Source organism: Bufo bufo, chromosome 11 (genome assembly GCF_905171765.1).
Source record: "Bufo bufo chromosome 11, aBufBuf1.1, whole genome shotgun sequence".
In the NCBI taxonomy this organism is placed as follows: domain Eukaryota; kingdom Metazoa; phylum Chordata; class Amphibia; order Anura; family Bufonidae; genus Bufo; species Bufo bufo.
In genome coordinates, this window is record NC_053399.1 from 30,753,970 (window position 1) to 30,778,735 (window position 24,766).

The 24,766-nt window shown below is 44.0% G+C and overlaps 1 protein-coding gene across 1 annotated transcript in view; it reads left to right on the forward strand.

Annotated features, from left to right (window-relative positions):
* The first annotated feature begins 586 nt into the window (after positions 1-586).
* RTN1 (reticulon 1) overlaps positions 587-24,766 on the forward strand; it is a 168,167-nt gene continuing 143,987 nt past the window's right edge. Inside the window, exon 1 of the mRNA XM_040410980.1 lies at positions 587-770. Within this exon, the coding sequence (XP_040266914.1) occupies positions 587-770 (184 nt within the window). The remainder of the gene's footprint in view (positions 771-24,766) is intronic.

Here is a 24,766-nt window from a genome sequence, read left to right on the forward strand (position 1 = left end):
AAATGACAATTTGCGGTGCCCATTGAGCAATGCGATGCCGATTTTTAGCGGATCATCCTGTGTGCGTTAAACTCGTTTCTTTACGCGTTGTCGCTCCGTTTAGGGAATACGTCAATTATTTTGAAGCAATTGCACCTAGTCGTTGCAGGGTTACCATTGCAGGTGCATACTTGTGTCATCACGACCAGGAAGGCAACCGACACTCACCATTTCCTAGATCATGAAACATTATAGGACATGTCCACATGCTGCAGACACCCAGCGGTTAACCCCTTCAGTGCCAGAGCCGTCGAGAGACCGTTAGCAAAGTGCGTGCAGATGCATCTCATGCTCCAGCACTGAAAGGGTTGCTGGGCGGTAGACGTTCTATGCTAATCTCCAGCCTGTGATTGGTCAGCCCAGGCAGTGATGTCGAGGTGGAACTAGTGGAAACTACACAAGCCATTTGCACCTGCGTAACGCTCCAGTGTTTGTGGCATCTTCCAGGAGACACTGCAGCACTGACCCATCCCCTCTCTCCCTTCTCCCCTCCTGTTCCCAGCAGCTTCCCATAAAGAGACAACTGCAACAGATACAACAGCCCACCATGGCTGCTAATCCTGGGAATGTCAGCAGATGGCTGGAAGGTGATGTGGCTGCTCAGATGTTTCCACAGGAGGAGGGAGGTTCTGCAGGAAACAGCGCCTGGGGCTCTGTGGACCAGAAAGGGGGGACCAGCAGAGCTCAGCAGGCAGAGCATCCCCCTGTTGCCATGGGGACCACATCCACAGGTAAGCAGGGTACCACACCGGACCCCTCCTGCACTGTATACAGGTGGAAATAGCAAGTGCTTCATTGTTTACAGGGATTATTGCTACAAATGTTTGTAAACAATTATTTATATATATATATATATATTAGTTAGTAAACAATCGTGTATCAAAATATTTGCAAATGATTCTTTTTTTCCTGCTTGTATACAACCTTTTATTCCATCATGTGACCCCTCCCCTTCCTCTTTTTCGCCCATCCATCACATATTTCCAATTATATGCAATGTAAAACACTTGCAGATAAAATCCTACTTGCTCGCATCCTGCCGCTCAGGAATTGGGAATATAAAATCATTTTTATCTGTTTTTGCCTCCCCATGACGGTCATACTCTAAGCTGAGCTTGAAAAGTGGCATTTAAGGTTATGCCGGACTATATACGAGTATATTGTGGTACATGCTGAAACTGCAGTTTTAACAAGTGTGATGCTTTTGGACTAAAGCAAAAAGAGTTCTCCAAATGTTATAATGTAAGTGCTAACTGATGCGTGTACTACCCCCATTCTGCACACAGCAGTCACACTTGGAAAGTAGTTGTCAGCCACATATTACACTATAACAGGTAGGAACATTGCATCATGAATGAAATGATGTAAAGACTTTTTTTTTTCTGTAATATCATAGTCTTGCAATTGCTGCTACGTTCGATCTTGAGGCATCACCACTATTTGCGTTTTGAAGTATTTGATGAGATTTTGATATGAAAATATATGAAATAATGTGTGTGTGTGTATATATATATATATATATAATAATGTATTTCCCGCTCTCCTGTACATGAAAAGTGGTTGCCATTCCTACGTTTAATGACGGAGCGTTGGCAATGTGGTGATGCAAATAGGTGTGTATAGTAATACTGTTGTATATGCATTTACTGCAATCTCATTCATGGAGGTTCTCGAAACTTGAAATATGTGATATAAAATAGTGTACCAGGGGATAAATATATAGCTGGGATTGTTGGCAGCAGTTGTAAAACTATAGTCTATATGGTGTTTCTTCTGTCTGGCTGATAACGGGGACCACTAGAATGTATTTAAACTTTAAGCAAATGGTATGCAAGGCCCTGTCCACACTGCCGGCAGACACCATGACTGATCTGTTTTCCAAAGGATCCAAACTTGAGATTGAATGAACCCATGAAAGATTTTATTGGGGTCAGACGGGTTCTGGGAGAGGTGACGGCAACAATAGTGAAGCAGATTGCACTATTCTTGCTGCCAAAAACAGCAAGACAGAGGCTCCTAATGCAGATGTGAACAGGGCCATGGAATTTTGCTTTAGTTTCCCTTTAAATCCGATGCTTCGTTTGGAGCGCTCCCTGCCAAAAATCTGAGAGAGTTACTGCAAAACACTGCTTGTCAAAATGTCACACTCATCGTCTTTGAGCTGTCACTCCCATAACGCAGATAATTTTAGTAATTTAGTTGCAAGGAGCGTTTAGAGATTTAGTGTGCTGGAAATAAACACAAATGAGAAGAGCGGTGTCACAGTAGAAGAGTATGGAGTGTGCAATGCTTTGTTACTGCAGGGATGAAAGGGTGGCGGTGGGCAGATAGAAGAGTTTCCCACCCAAGAGCTTCCTCTATTACCCAGAGTGAGAAGTGACTACAAAGTGCAGCTCTGCCAGGACCAAACTTACCGATGCATTACATTGGCAACGCATTTCCTTCAATGGACGGCATGTGATGCTTCATTTACTGCAGTGGAAACAACAACTTTTTGCTGCATCACCAAGTAATCAACAACTGATTGCCAGAGGATCTAGAAATGGAGCCCACCAGGATCAACAAATCCCTGTTACATGTTAGGAGGTTGTCCACACTGGAGAGTCCCTTTAAGTAGAGGTTCACATGTTCAGTTTCTGATGCAGCAGACGATGAGGTTGCTAAGGCATCTAAAAGGTGGTAAAAACATGACCATCTCCTAATGCAAATACTGTTGTCTAGTTGCAATTGTTCTCATTCAACTAGACAACAGTATTTGTCTAAATTTCTGGGGTGGGACGATGGAAAAGACTGGTTAGAAATACTGTGGCATGCCCTAGAAATCACAAATCTCTATGCTGCATGTTGTGAAAAGTCTTTTAAAATGGCATTCCCTATTAAGTCAGATGAACTTCTGTAGATCACAGCGGCCAGAATCCAACACAGCTGATGCACGTGAATCCAAGGCTGCCACATATACAAAGCCGTTGGTTGCCTGTTGGGGCAATATAGTGAATATTGCATATTCTGCAGCCAAGTTAGAATTTGCCTCTTAATGGGCAGCACGGTGGCTCAGTGGTTAGCACTGGTTCCTTGCCGCGCTGGGGTCCTGGGTTCGAATCCGACCAAGGACAACATCTGCATAGAGTTTGTATGTTTGCGTGGGTTTCCTCCCACACTCCAAAGACATACTGATAGGGACCTTAGATTGTGAGCCCCATTGTATGCTAATGTCTGTAAAGCGCTGTGGAATATAGTAGCGCTATATGAGTGCATAAAATAAAAAATATATCAGTTTAGTTGTACTATGGCCCAGATGTATAACTTAAAGCTCCTATGCTTTAACTTAAAACCTGCAGCTGGCCTCCTACCTATGTTTAATACTAGTATCTTTCTTATTCGATTGAGTCTTTGAGATTTTGAAACACCAGTGCCACGCCTATAGCCAGGCTCGGACTGGCCCACAGGGGTACAGTGGAATCCCCCGGTGGGCCCCTAGTCTCCCACCCCCTGCACAAGTGGCACATAACACAGTAGACTTACTGCACTACATATATATATTCTATGTACAGCACCTCAACCAGCCTATGTTCATATAAAAAAAACTTGTTAGATTATTTATTGTATTTGAATGTGCCCGTACGGTGGGCCCCCAAAATAAATTTTACTGGTGGGTCCTAGGTACCCCAGTCCAACACTGCCTATAGCTATGGGCAGACTTGAGAGAAAGGGCACCTGCACATCAGGGTCAGTGGCATACTGATGAAGTGGAAGAAATCAAATTCCAATAGTTCTAATAGAATAAGGCCCAATTCACACAGGAGTATCAGTTTTGCGGTCCACACATTGTGGATGAGTAAAGTATGAATGCATCCATGTTGCATCTGCAATTTTTGCAGACCCATTGACTGCAATGGGTCCACGATCTGCATTTTGCGGACAAGTATAGGAGATGTGCTACCTCTTCGTGGAAAGGACGTACGGATGTGGAAAGCACACGGATCATCCCTGTGCTTTCTGCATCCGTATGTTCGTTCCGCAAAATCGGACCACAGACCCATTGAAATCAATGGGTCCGCAAATAAAATATGGACGGCACACAATCCACATCCGTATTTTGCAGATCTGCGATTTGCAGATGACAAAACGGATACGGCTGTGTGCATGTGGCCTAATACTTCCTGGAGATCTGGCACTACAGTTACTCCAGTGTCTTTGCCTGTATCTGTAATAAGTTCTTTGTAGGCCGGCTTTACATTGGCATTCTTACTTACGTTGTTCTGCTCCGTTATCTAGTCCCATATTCCAAATTATACACTTTTCATTACCCATCAAAAATGATCGTTTGAGCACTGCTTTTGTAACACCCTTCTCATCTGGGCACAACCCCCTCCCCCTTGATTGACAGGGCTACAGAATCAAGAGAGGGGAGTGACCAGAACAGAGGTGTGTTACAAAAGCAGTGCTCAAAGGGCTCCGGTCGGCCCCTTGGTGCTTGAACCAGCTCATTTGCATATTACTAAAACCCAGATATCTCAGCAACGGTTCTACCTACAGACAACACCTACATAACAAAGATATTGTTTTCATTAGCATGATCAACCCTACCAGGCAGCATGCCTGGTTCAATAGGGTTGATCATGCTGACAGAGGCTCTTTACAGAGCTGAAGCTAGTAGATACTAAGGCCCTGGTTTATTATGCTGTCACTCCAGAATTCTGGCTTCAAAAAGTCGCAGAATAGGGCTTTTGCAAATTTTTGCACCTGCTTGCGCAAAAATATTGCAACTTTTTGCATTCTTACACCACTCACTCCAGTTTTGTAATGTGGATGGGGAAATGGGCGTGGTTAGCTATGTTAATAAGTTTCACTCCAGATTTATCATTATGACTTTTTAAAAGTCGCAAACAAAGTTGCATTCTCACTCCAATTGACGGGTGAAAGAGGAAAACTGGAGTGGCTTTTCTAGATAAAAGTGTTAGGTTTAAGGAGAAAATAAATTTATCAAACAACATGTGACATTTGATAAATGTGGCCTAAGGTAAGCCAAAGCAAACTCAAGCAAAACTGACTTCAAATGTTACTTTCATAATAAATTCCCCCTTAAGTCTTGTAATTGTGGTGGAGTTTGGGTTGTTGGTTGGACAACTTTGCTATCCACTGGCCAACGCTCAGCGACGTTCACTGACTATTTACCCATGACCACCTCTGTGCTAGACTTACATGTAACATTGCACAGTGGACCTGAAATTTTTGGTATTTAGCAATATACTATATGTATTTTAACACACCTTCATGGAATAGGGTTGTTTTCGCACATTTTTCTGTATAACAAGCAGTGCCTTTCTGCTGCCCCGGTCCTTACTCAATTAGACCAGTTCAAAGGAAAACTGGAGCACTCCCCCATGTTGTACATTTTATTTTGTATAATCTAATTTAAGAAAATGAAAGCTAAAATTTGAGGCTTTGGTCAACTTCTCCATTTTCCTTTCACTAGGTCGGTCAGCACCATTCTATCATTGTATGAATGTTATATAGTTTTATGCTGCAGCTTATACCATTCTCTTTCCCCCATTTTACCTCTTGGTTGCCATATTACGCATACATGAGGTTCTGTAAGTGCAGTTATTGCAAATGAATTCATGTGTAAAATATTTTTACAATGCCAGTTTTCAGTGGTGTAAATAGACAAGTAAGGGCCCCATAGCAAGGATCAAACCAGGCCCCCCATATAGGACAGAAGGATTTCCACCTAAACCCCTTGGGCCATTTTTTCCACTGCCTCATTTACTAAAAGTTGTTCCTTTAGAGCAGGGGTGGGGAACCTCCGGCCCACGGGCCACATACGGCCCCCGGGATCAATTCATGACTAATGACCGCTTCCATTATGGAAACGGTCATGAGCATGAGGGATCAATAAAAGAAAGGAATATCCCACGGCGCAAAAACCACCCAGTGGTTGGAATGATGAGGGTTCTTTTTTATTTAAGCAAGTGCTACAACGCGTTTCGGGGATTTACCCCTTCCTCAGGTACAATTGACTTGCATACACAAAAGTAAAATTACATACATTTAAATACAATGTAAAAAACCGCCAAAATCAGAGGGGGGCGGGTCAGTGGGCGGTACTGGGTGACTCCCCAAGGTCCTGCGCCCACACAGGTTCCTTGAATCACTATACTTACGTTTCACCTAGAATTAGAAATCGCATCGCTGTGAAGGTGGATCCTATGAATAGGGACTCTAACAAGACTGATTAAAAGCAATTTTGCCAGTCAGCTAACGATTTCCCCCTTCTGTTTGCTGAGCTCTGAGAGTACCGCCCACTGACCCGCGCCCCTTTGATTTTGGCGGTTTTTTACATTGTATTTAAATGTATGTAATTTTACTTTTGTGTATGCAAGTCAATTGTACCTGAGGAAGGGGTAAATCCCCGAAACGCGTTGTAGCACTTGCTTAAATAAAAAAGAACCCTCATCATTCCAACCACTGGGTGGTTTTTGCGCCGTGGGATATTCCTTTCTTTTATTGAACCACTGGCTTTCTGAGGGATTCCAGGCATCCCTGAACAGAAGTATCCATCCCGGGCCACATACCATCCGTTGTGAGGGGCTTATGCCAACTTGATACATGTCTACATTAGAGTTGTGCCTAAACTAGCACAACTCTACCAGGTGAGCCTCCATTTATTGGAGATACCACTTTATATCTATTGCAAACGTTATTACCCTATGGTGCGCCATTTTTTTGTTCTACAGCGGAACGAAGCCTGCTCATAATAATGAGCATGGGGGAGGCAAGGGAGGTGAGAACTGCACTGGCTGTCCTCACCTTCCCTGGTCTTCCAGCCCCGCTCTGTGTCCTCGCAGCACACAGTGTCAGGACGTAGTGCACGTAGACGTGCACTACGACCTGACGCTGTGTGCTGTCAGGTCACAGTACAGTGGGGCAGGAAGAAGACCAGTGAGGGTGAGTGAATCTGCCGAGCGGCAGCACCGTCCGGAGCTGGAGAGGTAAGTTTATATATTTTTTTTAATCATCTGATCTGAGGTCTGATTGGATGCTGGGGGGTCTGATAGGGGCTGATCTGAGGCTAATTGAGGGTGGGGAAGGTCTGATCTGAGGCTGGGAGGTCTGGAGGGGGTGTGATCTGAAGCTGGGGAGGGTCTGATCTGAGGATGGGCGTCTGATCTGAGGCTGGGTGGTCTGATCTGAGACTGGGAGGTCTGATAGGGGCTGATCTGAGGCTAGGGAGGGTCTGATGGGAGTCTGATCTGAGGCTGAAGAAGGCTGTGGGGTCTGATAGGAGGCTGATGGAGGTGGGGGGCAGATGTGAGACTGAGAAAGGGACAAAGGCAGGGACAGTTGCGAAGGAAAAGGCAGGGACAGTGGCAGAGTGAAAGGCGGGTGAACCCCTCTCTGGACCCCCCTGGGATTAACTTGGCTGCCATTAATGCCAAAAAAAGAACTAAATAAATAATATTCTGAACTTAAAAATTAGACTGTTATGTTTGGTCAAAATGGTGCCTGTACTATATGTAATATACACTCACCTAAAGAATTATTAGGAACACCATACTAATACGGTGTTGGACCCCCTTTTGCCTTCAGAACTGCCTTAATTCTATGTGGCATTGATTCCACAAGGTGCTGATAGCATTCTTTAGAAATGTTGGCCCATATTGATAGGATAGCATCTTGCAGTTGATGGAGATTTGAGGGATGCACATCCAGGGCACGAAGCTCCCGTTCCATCACATCCCAAAGATGCTCTATTGGGTTGAGATCTGGTGACTGTGGGGCCATTTTAGTACAGTGAACTCATTGTCATGTTCAAGAAACCAATTTGAAATGATTCGAGCTTTGTGACATGGTGCATTATCCTGCTGGAAGTAGCCATCAGAGGATGGGTACATGGTGGTCATGAAGGGATGGACATGGTCAGAAACAATGCTCAGGTAGCCCGTGGCATTTAAACGATGCCCAATTGGCACTAAGGGGCCTAAAGTGTGCCCAGAAAACATCCCCCACACCATTACACCACCACCACCAGCCTGCACAGTGGTAACAAGGCATGATGGATACATGTTCTCATTCTGTTTACGCCAAATTCGGACTCTACCATTTGAATGTCTCAACAGAAATCGAGACTCATCAGACCAGGCAACATTTTTCCAGTCTTCAACAGTCCAATTTTGGTGAGCTCCTGCAAATTGTAGCCTCTTTTTCCTATTTGTAGTGGAGATGAGTGGTACCCGGTGGGGTCTTCTGCTGTTGTAGCCCATCCGCCTCAAGGTTGTGCGTGTTGTGGCTTCACAAATGCTTTGCTGCATACCTCGGTTGTAACGAGTGGTTATTTCAGTCAACGTTGCTCTTCTATCAGCTGGAATCAGTCGGCCCATTCTCCTCTGACCTCTAGCATCCACAAGGCATTTTTGCCCACAGGACTGCCGCATACTGGATGTTTTTCCCTTTTCACACCATTCTTTGTAAACCCTAGAAATGGTTGTGCGTGAAAATCCCAGTCACTGAGCAGATTGTGAAATACTCAGACCGGCCCGTCTGGCACCAACAACCATGCCACGCTCAAAATTGCTGAAATCACCTTTCTTTCCCATTCTGATATTCAGTTTGGAGTTCAGGAGATTGTCTTGACCAGGACCACCCCCCTAAATGCATTGAAGCAACTGCCATGTGATTGGTTGACTAGATAATTGCATTAATGAGAAATAGAACAGGTGTTCCTAATAATTCTTTAGGTGAGTGTATATAGTGCAGGCGCCATCTTGTGCTGCAAAAATACAGTGCTCTAGATTTTTTTTTTATTCAAGCGCAATTTCTGTAACTTACCCCTAAGTCAATTATATGTTTGACCAAATATAGCAGTCACATTTTTACGTTGAGAATTTTGTATAGCCCCCGAACTATGTTACAAATATCCAAATGGGCCTCGGCAGCTAAAGGGTTCCCCATCTCTGCTTTAGTCGGTAGAGTCCTGACCAAATTTTCACCCCCCAGTAGAGGAGGGGATGATCCCAACTGGGCCGCTCTTGCCCTGGGCCCCATAGCGGTCGCATGGTCTGCCACTATGGTAGTTACGCCCTTGCCATTTTTATGTGCTAAGATTATAGTGAACGTACAAGGTGATTTCACAGACATTGCCTTCATGATAGAAGGTTAATAGAATTCCTTAGCATTAAGGTGAGGTGCCAACTCGGTGCTCTCAGCTGGTACTATTTCTGTTTGTGGTAATGATGATGAGTTTTATTCTCCTAGTGCTAATTGGTCATTTAAAGCTGGATAAATGACCTGAATTTACATGCGCCATTAATTGTATACTACTTCATATCCTCATTGCAGCTCCGGTATCAACCTACAGATGAGGTGTTGTATCATCACTCACTGACTGTATGTCTTACAAGTGACATGTAAGCATAAATCTTTAGGAGTGCTGCAAACAAATAAAAGACGTTGGAATTCTTAGAACGATCTGGGTGCTATGGCGAAGCTGTAAGGGGTGCAAAGGTTGCAATCCCACCAAGTCACTTTCAGCTAGGTTTTCCTTCTTACAGGGCATAGAATAAAGAGGTTGTCCGATCCCCAGGATCTGTAAAGGTCTGACTTCCAACACCCCTGTGATCTCCTCCTCGGTCTGTGACATCACTGTCATTGGTCTAATGGCCTTTCTGCAGCTCGGTCCCATTCAAATGAATATGATTGAGCTGCAATACCAAGCACAATCATTATACAATGTACGGCACCGTGCTTAGTATACTATGAATGGGCTGCGGTGCTCATCCCCTTCCAAGCAACTGTTCGGTAAGGGTGCTGGGATTCGGACCTCCACTGATGTGATGTTGATGACTGTATTACACAGCCTGATTCTGCAGACGATTGTCAGGAAGGAAGCGTTTCTTCCCGGCAATCCACTGCTGGTCCTCATGCTGTCTAGTTGTTTGCTGGCAGCAGATCGTGATTAGACAGCACGATCCGCCACCGTGTTTAAAAATCTCAATTGCCTGATGAATAATTGCTCATTCATCGGGCAATCTACGCCAGTATTAGAACTGGCGTTAACAATGAACTGGCCAAGATTTCACCAGTCTAATACACCCTTTACCCTGAGGTCATCAATATGATAAGTCTTGGGCAACCCCTTTAATTTATGCTTCCTTAGCCTTGTATCTAAATACCCTGCCCAAGCAAAATGGCTTATTGGCAACCCCTGGCACCTAGCACATGCCCTGACAGCCCAATCCCCAAACTATACCCTTGCTTAAAGAGGACCTTTCACTACAATAAAAAAATCTAAACTAAGCATAGACATGGAGAGCGGCGCCCAGGGATCTCCCTGCACTTACTATTATCCCTGGGCGCCGCTCCGTTCTCCCGGTATAGGCTCCGGTATCTTCAGATTTTTGGCTCAACTGGGAGGAGCCTGCCGGCGTCTCCTTCTCCAGGGAGTTTTTTTTTCTGCTGGAGCGCTGCTGCCTTCTCAAACAGCTGATCGACAGGAGTCCCGGGTGTCAGACCCCCGCCGATCAGATGCTGATGATCTATCCATAGGATAGATCATCAGTTTTTAAAGAACTGCAGAACCCCTTTAAAGGAGTCCACAGACCCATCTACCACATAAGATTAGTGGCAGTTTAAAGGTATGACGGCATATCATGATAAAGTCACAATTATATAATAATTGTAGATAGACCTTTCGGATTTACAAACGTGTTCCTCACTTTTACAAAAAAGAAGGAATTTTCTTAGCTGTTCTGCTCAGTAAAGAAAGTCCAATGGATCCGAATTAGGTTTCAAGTAGATTTCTTTGATGTGCTTAGGGTCTGCACATTATGAGACTCTAGAAGTGTTATTATATGGTGAATGCATGTGGCTATCAAAACAGGCATGTGAGGAGTGATGACAGGTCCTCTTTAAAGGGGTTGTCCGGGTTCAGAGCTGAACCCGGACATCCCTCCATTTTCACCCAGGCAGCCTCCCTGACTTGAGCATCTGAGCAGTTTGCCCTGTACTAAATCGCGCAGGGCAAAGGCATTTTCCAGAGTTCTGGTGATGTACCGGGCTCTCCATGGGGCTGCCAGGAAGCCTGGTGACGTCACCGGCACTGATGGGCGGGCTTTATCGCTGCCCTAGCCAGTAAAACGGCTAGGGTACGCTAAAGCATGCCCATCTGAGCCTGTGACATCACCGAACACACTGCTGGGTGGAAGCAGTGTGTTATTGTAAACAAAAGAGCCCTTGCCCTGCGCGATCTAGCCCAGTGTAAGGGAGCGCATCGGAGCATGAGCTGCTCTGATGCCAACATCAGGGGTAATGCCTGGGTGAAAATAAGGGTATGTTCGGGTTCAGCTCTGACAACCCCTTTAAATACTCTTAAAGGTACCAGAATTGGAGCTGGGTCAAAAAGAGAGTGGTCAGTATCACTCTGTCTCTCTATTGCAGGGGTGGGGAACCTCTGCTGTTGATCTGAGGCTAGGGGGGTCTGAAGGGGGGTGTGATCTGAGGCTGGGTGGTCTAATGGGGGGGTGCTCTGAGGGTGGGGGGCCTGATGGAGGTCTGATCTAAGGCTGGGGGGGTCTCATCTGAGGCTGTGAGGTCTAATAGGGGTTGATCTGAGGCTAAGGAGGGTCTGATGGGCATCTGATCTGAGGCTGATGAAGGCTGGGGGGTCTGAAAGGAGGCTGATGGAGGTGGGGGGCAGATCTGAGACTGAAAAAGGGACAAAGGCAGGGACATTTGCGAAGAAAGAGGCAGGGACAGTGGCAGAGTGAAAGGCGGGTGAACCCCTCTCTGGACCCCCCTGGGATTAGCTTGACTGCCATTAATGCCAAATAAAGAACTAAATAAGTAACATTCTGAACTTAAAAATTAGACTGCTATGTTTGGTCAAAATGGTGCCTGTACTATATGTAATATATATAGTGCAGGCGCCATCTTGTGCTGCAAAATTACAGCACTCTAGATTTTTTAAAATTAAAGCACAATTTCTGTAACTTATCCCTAAGTCAATTATATGTTTGACCAAATATAGCAGTCACATTTTTAAGTTGAGAATTTTGTATGGCCCCCCAACGATGTTACAAAAATCCAAATGGCCCTCGGCAGCAGAAAGGTTCCCCACCTCAGCACTATTGGTACAAAGCATGGAAACATAAAAACGCACACTCATGATGAACTCTAAGCAACAGCAGTGTTTTTAGCATCCCATTTCATCCATATGAGTTGAATTATTTATCCTTTTCATGTAGCTTTTAGTATTTGTCAGCTCAGCTTTGCATTTTTTTTTTATATGTTCTCATGCCTTGTTCCTATAGAGCAGGAGAGACAGAGTTACCCCTTTTGATTTGTTGCCCCTTCTCCAGTTTTGACGCATTTGAAAGGGTTGTCTCATCTGAGACATTGGTGTCATATTACTAGGACTTGTCACCTCTGGGACCCACAGCTATGTCCAGAACAGGACCCCTAAAGTGAGCGGAGAGCAGCCTTGTATGCATGCCAACCATCTATTCATTTCTATGGGACTGTCGAAAATAGCAGAGCACTAGCTCGGCTATCTCCCACGTTCTCATAAAAGTGAATGGAGTGGTGGCCGCACTTGTGTGGTACGCTGTCCATTCATTTCTATGGGACTGGCGAAATAGCAGAGCACTGACTCGCTATCTTCAGAGTTCCAATAGCAGTGAACGGAGCGCTGGCCTAGATTAGGCAGTAGGCTTTCCATTCATTTCTATAGGGCTGCCGAAAATAGCCAAGAACGCTCCCTTGTCTATTTTTGGAAAGTAGCATAGAAATAATTGGAGAGCACGCCGACCATGTGCTGTGCACTCTCCTTCACTTTTGGGGGTCCTTTTTGGAGTTAGGTGAAGGTCTCAGCGGAGGGACTGCACCTATCTGACTTTGCTTGCATATCCTAGTTATATGCCATCAAAGTCCCAGATGACACAACCCCTTTAAGTTACATGTCCTGAACTAATTGTAATGGTTTAATGTCCTGAGGAAGAGATCGGGACAGTCCCTTAACGCATTGAGCACACTAAGAAAGTATAAGAAGAGGTTAACTCTGGGGTCCGTGGCCTGGGCAATGTTGACCTTGTGTCATTCCATCGGCATAGTGAGAGCATCTGCATTCAAACGGTGCCGAGATTATAGAAATGTTAATGTAGATCTACCAAGGATTTGCTTCCATCACAGTAGTGATCAGGGGCAGATTGAAAAGTTAAAATGGCCCTAGAAAAAAACTAAAAAAGTGGCCTCATGTTGTAGGCGATTCCAAATTGACAGAAAGTAGAGCAACAGAAGTAGGCATGTCCAGCACGACCATAGTGCATAACAAAATACCGCCCCAGCAGAACCAAATATCACAGTCTGTGTTATAAGCAATCAAAGGATCGCATGCTCAAGTACCCTAAAGGGGCGAAAAATTAAAGTAAAAAAATTCTGAAATGTTTTTAAAAATAAGTGTAAATTCACTCGACCGAATGTGTTTTGTGGTCCGCAAATTGCTGTGTGCATTTATTATACAGAACAGAACAGCTGGCCCATAACAGAACAGTCCTATCCTTGTCTGTAAGGCCTCATGCACACGACCGTTGTGTGCATCCGCGGCCGTTGTTCCGTTTTCCGTTTTTTTTCACGGACCCATTGACTTTCAATGGGTCCGTGGAAAAATCGGAAAATGCGCCGTTTAGCTTCCGCGTCCGTGATCCGTTTTTCCAGTCCGTGAAAAAAATATGACTTGTCCAATTTTTTTCACGGACAACGGTTCACGGACCCATTCAAGTCAATGGGTCCGTGAAAAATCACGGATGCACACAAGATAGTCATCCGCGTCCGTGTCCGTGATCTGTGTCCGTTTTTCCTATCATTTTCAATGCAAAGTTGACTTAGTTTTTTTTTTCACTTTTCATGTCTGTGGATCCTCCAAAAATCAAGGAAGACCCACGGAAGAAAAAACGGTCACAGATCACGGAACAACGGAAATCCGTTTTGCGGACCGCAAAAAAAAACGGTCGTGTGCATGAGGCCTAATGCAGACAATAAAAGATCCTGTTCTATTTTTTGCGGAACGGGCATGCGGACACGGAATACACTAGGAATCATTTCCGTTTTTTCTGCTGCCCCATTGAAGTGAATGGCTCTGTATACAGGCTGCAAAAAAACGGAACTGACATGGACATAAAAATACGTTTATATGGATGAGCCGTAAGAAAGAAACACAAATATATAAAAAATTAAAATCAACCCTTTATAAAAATAAAAACACTAAAAATATACATACTCAATATCAACACAGCCGAAAATGTCAGAACTATTAGAACATATTTATAATACATGGTTAATGCCGGAACAGAAAAATGGGTAATAATAAAATATAATGGGGGATTTGCCATTTTTTTTGGTCACCTTGCCCTACAAAATAAATTGAATAATAAATGATCAAAAAGTCATATGTGCCCCAAAATGGCACCAATAAAAAAAACTACAGCTTGCCTTGAAGGCAGAGATATAAATAAGAGTTATGGGCGTCAGAAGTTTTTAGTTTTTTTTTAAATAGTAAAACATAATAAAAAAAAAACTATGTAGGTTTGGTATTGCCCTAATCGTACGGACCCACAGAATAATGTCATCATGTCGTTTTTTCGCAAACCATAAACTCTGGAAAAAAAACTATGTTTTGTGTTTTTGTGTGTTTTTATGTTTCAGTGTTTTTTTATTTCAATTTCACCCCACGTATTTTTTTTCCTGTTTTCCATTAAAAAAAAAAAGATAAATTAAATACTTCCATTAAAAATACAATTTATCCCACAAAAAATATGCCTTCACATGACTATGTGAACTGAAAAGTAAAAAAGTTATGGTTCTTGGAAAACGGGGAGAAAAAAACAAAAAATAGGCTGTGTCCTGAAAAGGTTTAGTGTATTCCAGTGTAATTTCTTTTTTTTTTTTTGATGCTGTAAACAATCTTCGCTCTTATACCTCTAATTGTGTCTATTTTTTCATTCTGTATCTAATGTTGACTATCATGTATTATTACAAGTGACTACTGGAAATTGAAGAGCCGCTCCTGGTACTTTCAAATGAATCATCATCAAAAGTAGAATAATCCTGTGTATAAACTAAAAAATATTAACTCATTTATACTACACTGCTCAAAAAAATAAAGGGAACACAAAAATAACACATCCTAGATCTGAATTAATTAAATATTCTTCTGAAATACTTTGTTCTTTACATAGTTGAATGTGCTAACAACAAAATCACACAAAAAAAATATATGGAAATCAAATTTTTTAACCCATGGAGGTCTGGATTTGGAGTCACCCTCAAAATTAAAGTGGAAAAACACACTACAGGCTGATCCAACTTTGATGTAATGTCCTTAAAACAAGTCAAAATGAGGCTCAGTAGTGTGTGTGGCCTCCACATGCCTATATGACCTCCCTACAACGCTTGTGCATGCTCCTGATGAGGTGGCAGACGGTCTCCTGAGGGATCTCCTCCCAGACCTGGACTAAAGCATCTGCCAACTCCTGGACAGTCTGTGGTGCAACGTGACATTGGTGGATAGAGCGAGACGTGATGTCCCAGATGTGCTCAATTGGATTCAGGTCTGGGGAACGGGCGGGCCAGTCCATAGCATCAATGCCTTCGTCTTGCAGGAACTGCTGACACACTCCAGCCACATGTGGTCTAGCATTGTCTTGCATTAGGAGGAACCCAGGGCCAACCGCACCAGCATATGGTCTCACAAGGGGTCTGAGGATCTCATCTCGGTACCTAATGGCAGTCAGGCTACCTCTGGCGAGCACATGGAGGGCTGTGCGGCCCTCCAAAGAAATGCCACCCCACACCATTACTGACCCAATGACAAACCGGTCATGCTGGAGGATGTTGCAGGCACCAGAACGTTCTCCACGGCGTCTCCAGACTCTGTCACGTCTGTCACATGTGCTCAGTGTGAACCTGCTTTCATCTGTGAAGAGCACAGGGCGCCAGTGGCGAATTTCCAATCTTGGTGTTTTCTGGCAAATGCCAAACGTCCTGCACGGTGTTGGGCTGTAAGCACAACCCCCACCTGTGGACGTCGGGCCCTCATATCACCCTCATGGAGTCTGTTTCTGACCGTTTGAGCAGACACATGCACATTTGTGGCCTGCTGGAGGTCATTTTGCAGGGCTCTGGCAGTGCTCCTCCTGTTCCTCCTTGCACAAAGGCGGAGGTAGCGGTCCTGCTGCTGGGTTGTTGCCCTCCTACGGCCTCCTCCACGTCTCCTGATGTACTGGCCTGTCTCCTGGTAGCGCCTCCATGCTCTGGACACTACGCTGACAGACACAGCAAACCTTCCTGCCACAGCTCGCATTGATGTGCCATCCTGGATAAGCTGCACTACCTGAGCCACTTGTGTGGGTTGTAGACTCTGTCTCATGCTACCACTAGAGTGAAAGCACCGCCAGCATTCAAAAGTGACCAAAACATCAGCCAGGAAGCATAGGAACCGAGAAGTGGCTGTGGTCACCACCTGCAGAACCACTCCTTTATTGGGGGTGTCTTGCTAATTGCCTATAATTTCCACCTGTTGTCTATCCCATTTGCACAACAGCATGTGAAATTGATTGTCACTCAGTGTTGCTTCCTAAGTGGACAGTTTGATTTCACAGAAGTGTGATTGACTTGGAGTTACATTGTGTTGTTTAAGTGTTCCCTTTATTTTTTTGAGCAGTGTATTATGCTGCATCTAAGAAAAAAAAAAAGTCAAGCACACGGGTGCAGATTTCCTGCAGAATTCCCGAGTGGATTTTTCTGCATTTCCACACCAAATCCACACCAAAATCGGAAGGTGTTATTTGTGGATTTCCCCCCCCCCCCCCCAATCTAACCTTGTGCATTGCAAACCGTGACATCCGCACTAAAAATCTGCAGAAACAACTGACATGTTGCAGATTTCAAAATCAACACGGCAGGCCAAATTCTGCACTGAAAATATACACAAAGGGGGTCATTTATGTAGGTCCTGCGCCTCTACATAACTTAGGCGCATGAACCTGCAGCGGACAGGGACTAAGGCCAGTGTCTACATCCCCCAAAGTATTAAGGCCAGTGTCTACATCCCCCAAAGTATACATGAGATCTGTCAATTCTCATTCACTTTGCTGGTACTGTATTACGCTATAGTTTTCCAGCACAAAAAGCTGCGCAGAAAAAGCAAGTGTAATCTGCAACATGTGCAGGCAACCTTATTGTCATGTTCTCTAAGTACAATGATCCCTTGAGAATTGCTGGCATTCCCTTGGCCAGGTTGCTATGGATCATGACCATCTAGAGGTTGTCATGAACTGCCCAGTACTGTGTAAATAAATACTTAATTGGCAAGACCCTGTAATATCTAGTACAATGGTATCTGCCCTGTGTCCAGCTGTTACAAAACTTTAACTCGCAGCCTCTGACTTTCAGGGCACGTTGGTGGTTGTAGTTTCACAACAGCTGGAGAGCCACTGGTTGGGAAACAGTATTTATACAATGGACAAGTTGAGTTGTGATGCTAAATGATGACGATCTATAGGAAGCAGTACATAGCAGGACCTGTGCTGTAAAATTGTGGGATGGTCCTTCTCTAAATTCTAGACTAGGGATGCTCAACGTGCGTCTCTCCAGCTGTTGCAAAACTTAAACTCCCAGCATGCCCTAATAGCTGTAGGCTGTCCAGGCATGCTGGGAGTTGTAGTTTCACAACAGCTGGAGAGCCACTGGTTGAGCATCCCTCTTCTAGATGTTGTCAATAGTCTACCATTCTCTTATTCCTTATATTTTATATTTCAGTAGCTTTTATTTAACATCTTTTGATGCATAAAAGTCATAAATAACACAAGAAGAATTAAAGGAGTTTTCTAGGAGTTCAGTATTGATGGCCTATCCTCAAGATAGATCATCGGTATCTGATTGGTGAGGGTCCGACTCCTGGCACTTCTGCCGATCTAGTGATTGCTGTGGCCTCCTCACAGCTTACCAAGCACGGTGCCATACATTGTATTGTGGCTGTGTTTGCTATTTCAGCCCAGGCCCATTCACTTGAATGGGACAGAGCCGATTATAGGCCACGTGACTGATGAACGCAACCACCAACCTAGGAAATGGCCACAGCCACTCAACAAAGCACCACAACCTCTTCAAATATCTGATAAGTGTGGGTGCTGGGAGTCAGACCCCACTAATGTGATATTGATGGCCTATCCTGAGGATACGTCATCAATATTGTACACCTGGAAAACTCATTTAAACAGGCAGCAGAAAATTTCAAACTTCAGTAAACAAAGGGAAGCATACCAAGGCAGACCATGTGCCTCCTACGGGTCCATTGGGGAGAGAAGGCCCAGCAATTTTTGGCCCCATCACCTTGGCTATTGGGTGGTGAGATATGGAGAACTTCTCTCATTACAAGACCTGCATTGTTGGCAACCTAGTGGCCCAAGGGTCATGAAAAGGAGTGGAGGGGACAGAAACACCAGACTCTTCTGTTCTGGTTGGCAGAATCCAGCGCCAGAATCAGATGTCCATTTTGACCCTTGCTATGGGCTCCTTCTCTTCTATGTACAGCACTAGTAGAGGAAGGTTAAATTCTACATTTTACCACCTCTAACCGTTGACAGTTCAGGACTTTCTGGGAGCACGATGGTTTACAGCATGAGTAAGATAGAAATATATTGTAAGATTGATCAGCAATAAACTGAATTCCATTTTCCAGGCTTAGGTGAAACATGATGACCTGCATATTTTCCATTAAATCATGGACGGCATATTGGGAACTGCACTTACGTGATTGCATTTTTCTGAATTATTTGTGCAGACAAAACATTGCAATACTATTGCTGACATGCATTATGTAACAATTGGATTTTTAAAGGATTATTTTTTGTCATTGTGACGCATTTGATTTCATCACTGGATACTTCAGGAAATAACAGGCTAAAAATACATGAAAGGGAATGTGTCACCACGATCTTCAACTATTACCTGCAGTCATATGTAATACAAGGAGTCCATATTGCTATTTTTATTTTACTACTTCCCTTGCTGTTAGGGTTTAAAGGGGTTCTCTGGTAATACCGAGCTTTTACCAAGTGATCACAGCCTGCCTCTCCACACAGAAGATTCATACCTTCTCTCGACACTCCTGCCTCCTCTGTGTCCATTCCAGTCCCTTGCTTGTTTCCTTCCAGCACTGCATGGACATGGTCACATGCTTCACTGCAGTCAATGACTGGCTTCAGCGGTGACATGCACATCACTGCTGAAGCTATTCATTGCCGGCAAAAGAGCATGTGACCATGAAGAAATCAAGCCAGGGACTGGAACATGGATACAGCAGAGGAATGGAGCGGCCGAGAGCAGGCAAGTATGTTTTAAAAAGGCGGGCTGTGGGCACTTGGTAAAAGCCCATTATTCTGAGAGAGCCCCTTTAAAGTTGTGCTGAAATACATTATCAGGACTCCTGTGCATGCGCACATGAATCCTCTCCATTATTTTATCTGCAGATAGTAGTCCAAAATCACCATTATTTTATCTGCAGATAGTAGTCCAGAATCTCCATTATATTACTGCAGATAGTAGTCCAGAATCTCCATTGTATTACTGCAGATAGTGGTCCAGAATCTCCATTGTATTACTGCAGATAGTAGTCCAGAATCTTCATTGTATTACTGCAGATAGTAGTACAGAATCTCCATTATAGTAGTCCAGAATCTCCATTATATTACTGCAGATAATAGTCCAGAATCTCCATTATATTACTGCAGATAATAGTCCAGAATCTCCATTGTATTACTGCAGATAATAGTCCAGAATCTCCATTGTATTACTGCAGATAGTAGTCCAGAATCTCCATTGTATTACTGCAGATAATAGTCCAGAATCTCCTTTATATCACAGAAGATAGTAGTCCAGAATCTCCATTATATTACTGCAGATAGTAGTCCAGAATCGTAGTGACTGATTCCCTTTAAAGGGGCTGTCTTTAAAAATGGTATAAGAAAATAAAAAAAAGATACCCACCTCACCAATTCCCCCCTGATCTTTATTATGTTCATGCTGGTCTTTGCTTCCTGGTCCCCATTGATACTCCGATAGAGTCCATTTTGCTGTTTGGGCATTTCCTGTGGATCAGTGAGTATACTTTTTTTTTTTTTTAAAGAAGTTGTCTCATATTAGCAAATGGCATTTATTATGTAGAGGAAGTTAATACAAGGCACTTGTGCCATACATGTATTGTGATTGTCCATATTGCCTCCTTTGATGGCTTGATTCATTTTTCTATCACATACAGTCGTGGCCAAAAGTTTTGAGAATGACACAAATATTAGTTTTCACAAAGTTTGCTGCTAAACTGCTTTTAGATCTTTGTTTCAGTTATTTCTGTGATGTAGTGAAATATAATTACACGCACTTCATACGTTTCAATGGCTTTTATCGACAATTACATGACATTTATGCAAAGAGTCAGTATTTGCAGTGTTGGCCCTTCTTTTTCAGGACCTCTGCAATTCGACTGGGCATGCTCTCAATCAACTTCTGGGCCAATTCCTGACTGATAGCAACCCATTCTTTCATAATCACTTCTTGGAGTTTGTCAGAATTAGTGGGTTTTTGTTTGTCCACCCGCCTCTTGAGGATTGACCACAAGTTCTCAATGGGATTAAGATCTGGGGAGTTTCCAGGCCATGGACCCAAAATGTCAACGTTTTGGTCCCCGAGCCACTTAGTTATCACTTTTGCCTTATGGCACGGTGCTCCATCGTGCTGGAAAATGCATTGTTCTTCACCAAACTGTTGTTGGATTGTTGGAAGAAGTTGCTGTTGGAGGGTGTTTTGGTACCATTCTTTATTCATGGCTGTGTTTTGGGGCAAAATTGTGAGTGAGCCCACTCCCTTGGATGAGAAGCAACCCCACACATGAATGGTCTCAGGATGCTTTACTGTTGGCATGACACAGGACTGATGGTAGCGCTCACCTTTTCTTCTCCGGACAAGCCTTTTTCCAGATGCCCCAAACAATCGGAAAGAGGCTTCATCGGAGAATATGACTTTGCCCCAGTCCTCAGCAGTCCATTCACCAAACTTTCTGCAGAAGATCAATCTGTCCCTGATGTTTTTTTTTGGAGAGAAGTGGCTTCTTTGCTGCCCTTCTTGACACTAGGCCATCTTCCAAAAGTCTTCGCTTCACTGTGCGTGCAGATGCGCTCACACCTGCCTGCTGCCATTCCTGAGCAAGCTCTGCACTGGTGGCACTCCGATCCCGCAGCTGAATCCTCTTTAGGAGACGATCCTGGCGCTTGCTGGACTTTCTTGGACACCCTGAAGCCTTCTTAGTAGCCACAATATCCTTGCCTGTGAAGCCATTTTTATGCAACGCAATGATTGCTGCACGCGTTTCTGTCACGGAAGGTGTACAGCAAACTAGAAGACACAAAAGGAAGATCCGACTGACTGGATCCAAAACTAAGGAACCAAAAGGGATAGCCCTGCAACAGACCTGGCTCTCTCCCTAACTGCTCAGCCTATGCAAAATTCTCAATGGTAGAAGATCGCATATCCTTGTACCTCGACTGTATAACCCCTGAACACCCTATAATAGTGAGGGGACACGACCACCGGCTCCCTACACTTGATACGGAGGGAGTCAGGGTCACCTGGGATCCAGCAAACAGGAAAATACAAATGAATGAACAAAACTTATCTGTAGAAGACTCAGTAGTAGCATCCAGCATGCATACACTCCAGGAAGTTGTATAAACCGCAAAGTGATGCAGTATGGGAAGGGATTTAAAGGGATGCAATCAGTGCAACTACATGACAGCTGAGAGAGGCTAACGAGATGAGGAAACTAAAGCAAAACAAAAGAAACCTCAAGTGGGAGGTTCTGAAGAAAGTCTGTTAGAGCTTCTCAGATGTCTGGTGGTGACAGTTTCTTTGCAGGTCACCATGGTTAACAATGGAAGAACAATGATTTTCAAGCATCACCCTCCTTTTAACATGTCAAGTCTGCCATTTTAACCCAATCAGCCTGACATAATGATCTCCAGCCTTGTGCTCGTCAACATTCTCACCTGAATTAACAAGACGATTACTGAAATGATCTCAGCAGGTCCTTTAATGACAGCAATGAAATGCAGTGGAAAGGTTTTTTTGGGATTACATTAATTTTCATGGCAAAGAAGGACTATGCAATTCATCTGATCACTCTTCATAACATTCTGGAGTATATGCAAATTGCTATTATAAAAACTTAAGCAGCAACTTTTCCAATTCCCAATATTTATGTAATTCTCAAAACTTTTGGCCACGACTGTACACTGCACATATCCAGGGGGTTACGACCACCCTGCAATCCAGCAACGGTGGTCGTGCTTGCACACTATAGGAAAATGCACCTGCTCATGCGCACTCCGGCAGTCCCGACACCTTTTCCTAGAATGTGCAAGCACAACCACTGTTGCTGGATTGAAGGGTGGTCGTAACCCATGGATATGAGCAGTGTATGTGATAGAAAAATGAATCAAGCCAGCAAAGAAGGCAATATGGGCAACCACAATACATTAGTAAGTGCCTTGTACTAAGTAGTATACTGTATATTTTCATAGCTTTTTGTCCCAATCACTTTTAAGAGGAATTTTTTTAGAACACAATTTCTTAATAGACTGTTATATCTGAGACAGATGACCAGATATGAAAAATCAAATCCTCTTAGTGCTGGTTAGTGCCATGCCATTACATCCCAGCACAGGAGTGCCTAATGCATATTCACTTTCCTTTCCTTCATAACCCTAGGAGAACTAAAGGATGTCATGTCCTGTGGGCCAGTTAACCCTTACTTTGCTAACTTCAATGTATGTGGAAATGGTAGATAAAGGTGTCAAACCAACTAATGCTCCTAGTGGGTTCTATATGTTACCTTGAGTACTGGATCACTTCTCCAAAAGTTATCATTCACCACAGTTCATGAATGGCATGTGTCACTATAAGGCCTCATGCACACAACAGTATTTTTTTCCGGTCCGCAAAAAGCTGTTCCGTGATCCCTTTCCGTTTTTGTTTCCATGTGTCTTCCATGATTTTTGGAGGATCACCAGACATGAAAAGTGAAAAAAAAATCTAAGTCGAGTTTGCCTTGTAAATGATAGGAAAAAAACTGACACGGATCACGGACGCGGATGACAATCTTGTGTGCCTCCGTGTTTTTTCACGGACCCATTGACTTGAATGGGTCCGCGAACCGTTGTCCGTGAAAAAAATAGGACAGGTCATATTTTTTTGACGGACTGGAAACACGGATCACGGACGCGGATGACAAACGGTGCATTATCCGAGTTTTCAACGGACCCATTGAAAGTCAATGGGTCCGCAGAAAATCACGGAAAACGGAACGTACACGGAACATAACAATGCTATTCCGTGCATTGGGGACAGCAATTTGCGGTCCCCAATGCACGGGCAACATCCGTGCGGCGGCCGGGACGGATCGAGACCCATTCAACTTGAATGGGTTTGTGATCCATCCGCACTGTAAAAAATAGTACGTTGCGGTGCGGAGGCACGTAGTGCTTCCGTGGGCTTCCAAACCGCGCTTCCGTTCCGCACCGCATCCGTGATGCGGGGTGCACATGGCCGGTGTATGCGGGCCGCAATACGGCAACAGCCATGTGCATGAGGCCTAAGAGTCAATTTAAGGATGTTCATGTTGAATGTTTTTTTCTCTCGTATCTGTTCTCCCGACAGCCTGAATTCCCAGGACAATAGCTCTCTACTCCTATTACTCCACTGCCATCTCCTTTCCTGAATGGCGCTGCCTAAAGATGTGGTGACCCTTTGCATCGTTGTGTTTTATTCAAATTTTTCGAACTTAGGGCACCGAAACTCAAAAAAAACGGAAATGACTCTGTGTGCATTCCAAAAAATGGAACATGTCCTGTTATTGTCCTCATTACAGACAAGGATAGGACTGTTCTATTAGGGGCCGCCGTTCCGTTCTGCAAAATGCGGAATACACATGGGCGGTATCAGTGTTTTGCCGATCCGCAAACCATCCAACGGTCGTGTGCATGAGCCCTAAATGTGTGTCTTTAATATTCACATTCAGCTTCCTTTTGGAGGAGACCACTGCATTGTTTCCATGCATAAACGATTTTCTGCTTCTCCCAGCAACCAGCATGTGCTTCGTATTGTCTTCACTTGTGTTTTTTTCCATTCATTGCCGCATTCCCAGTAGACCTCTTGACTGGGAAGAAGCCTATACCAATGAAGGTTTTTTTTTAAGCCCAGCGCTGCCTGACTGCTATTAGAAGAAATCTTACCTGACCTGTGTAACACAGTACTATACGTCTCTCATCAATCACCATGCGGCTTAACTCCTTAATGGTATCAGATGCATTCCCCAAGTGTCACTTGCTATCAGCATCAAGCTTTATGAGTCATCGGTTATAACGAGAATATTTTTAGTCCATCCATAAAACTTCTTGAACATTTTATTTCTTAAAGAACAGGTAACACATATTTTCATAGCATAATGGAGAGTAAATGTGATTCAGGTTTTTGAAGATTGCATCGGAAATCTGGAAATTTATATCTTCCGCTGTTAGGGCTCATGCATACGACCGTATGTATTTTGCAGTCCACAAAAAAAACGGATTCGCAAAAAATACGGATGACGTCCGTGTGCATTCCGTATTTTGCAGAACGGAACAGC